The sequence below is a fragment of the Eimeria mitis genome, genomic scaffold (assembly GCF_000499745.2).
Source record: "Eimeria mitis Houghton genomic scaffold, Emh_scaff10835, whole genome shotgun sequence".
NCBI lineage: Eukaryota > Apicomplexa > Conoidasida > Eucoccidiorida > Eimeriidae > Eimeria > Eimeria mitis.
The window spans coordinates 1-1130 of record NW_024011779.1 but is presented as its reverse complement, the minus strand read 5'-3'; the positions used below and the strand labels follow the sequence as shown (position 1 = coordinate 1130).

General features: G+C 49.9%; 1 protein-coding gene across 1 annotated transcript; it reads right to left on the bottom strand.

The window, feature by feature from the left end:
* Positions 1-336: 336 nt before the first annotated feature.
* EMH_0099740 (MGC81169 protein, related) lies at positions 337-1035 on the bottom strand (the record flags this gene model as incomplete). Its single annotated transcript, XM_038022117.1, has 1 exon — positions 337-1035. One exon carries the CDS (start codon positions 1033-1035, stop codon positions 337-339), a length of 699 nt encoding a protein of 232 aa, XP_037877971.1.
* Positions 1036-1130: the final 95 nt, after the last annotated feature.

The window sequence follows — 1130 nt, the reverse complement described above, 5'->3', positions numbered from 1 at the left end:
TTCAGCGGAGAGGAGGGCGGGGAGAGGTGCGAGGCGCTGCGAAGACGAAGCAAAAGGCTTCGCCCCCTTAGGAAAAAAAAAAAAAGAGTAGGAACCAACCACATTCCGGTGTATGTACAAATTCGGGTCTGTGTACATGAAAAGGCGCTCCTAGGAGGGATCGCAGATCGGTGGATAGAAAATCATATAATTGTTATCGATGTATGCGTCCTTATAAGCGCATTCTCCTTTACGGTTGCCGCGGATGCTGCTGCAGCTGGATTGGCGTTTCATGGCGGACAAAAAAAATGAAACAGAAAACCTGCTGTACAGACAAGAAGACTAACACGTAGTCAGTTATGCGCGGATATCGATGATAAAGAAGGCCCCAAATACCGCCATACTCCCCCCAATAAGCATGCCGGTGCATACATCACGAACATGATGGAAATGTTCTAGCACACGTGTTGCGGGCACGAAAAGGGCGTAGAGAAACATCAGAGCCTGGAGACCGGGCACAAGGGCTTGCACCAGCCAGTAGGTCTTCTCAACAATGGCCCCAAATAGCCCCTGTCTTGTCCTCAGACGACGTTTAGGGGCTGTCTGCTGTTGATGCCAGCGGAAACGAGCCTGCAAATAGAGAATACCAAAGATCATGCCGCACATGCTGTACGTGCTGTGGCCAGAAGGGAAAGAACGGCGAGCATCTTCAACGGCGTGAGCATCATTCAAGCAATGGAAATCCTCCACGTAGATATACTCATTATGGTCTCCCTTGCAGGTCACCTTTTTCCAGTCAGGCTGACATGCATCGAGGAAGTGAGGCCGCAGGGAGCCAACATAGCACTTGAGCGAGTCTGCCAAGAGCCATGCTATGCCCATAGCAAATCCAAAGCCTCCAAGATGTTTGTATAGATCAACAATCCATGTAGGTACTCTCCAGCCGAAGAAGGTAACGTCGCTGCCGCCCTGCACTTCTTTGTCTTCTGTTGCCCGTACCAATGCTATCAGCACCTCAACCAGGATAATCATAATGGAAGGCAACAAAAACGACATTATGAACAAATTTCCCAAGCTGATCGAGCCACGCCTCTTAGGCAGGGCTATGTCCGTGTTGTTACAAAAAGAACCACGGATTGTTGCTGTGCCGG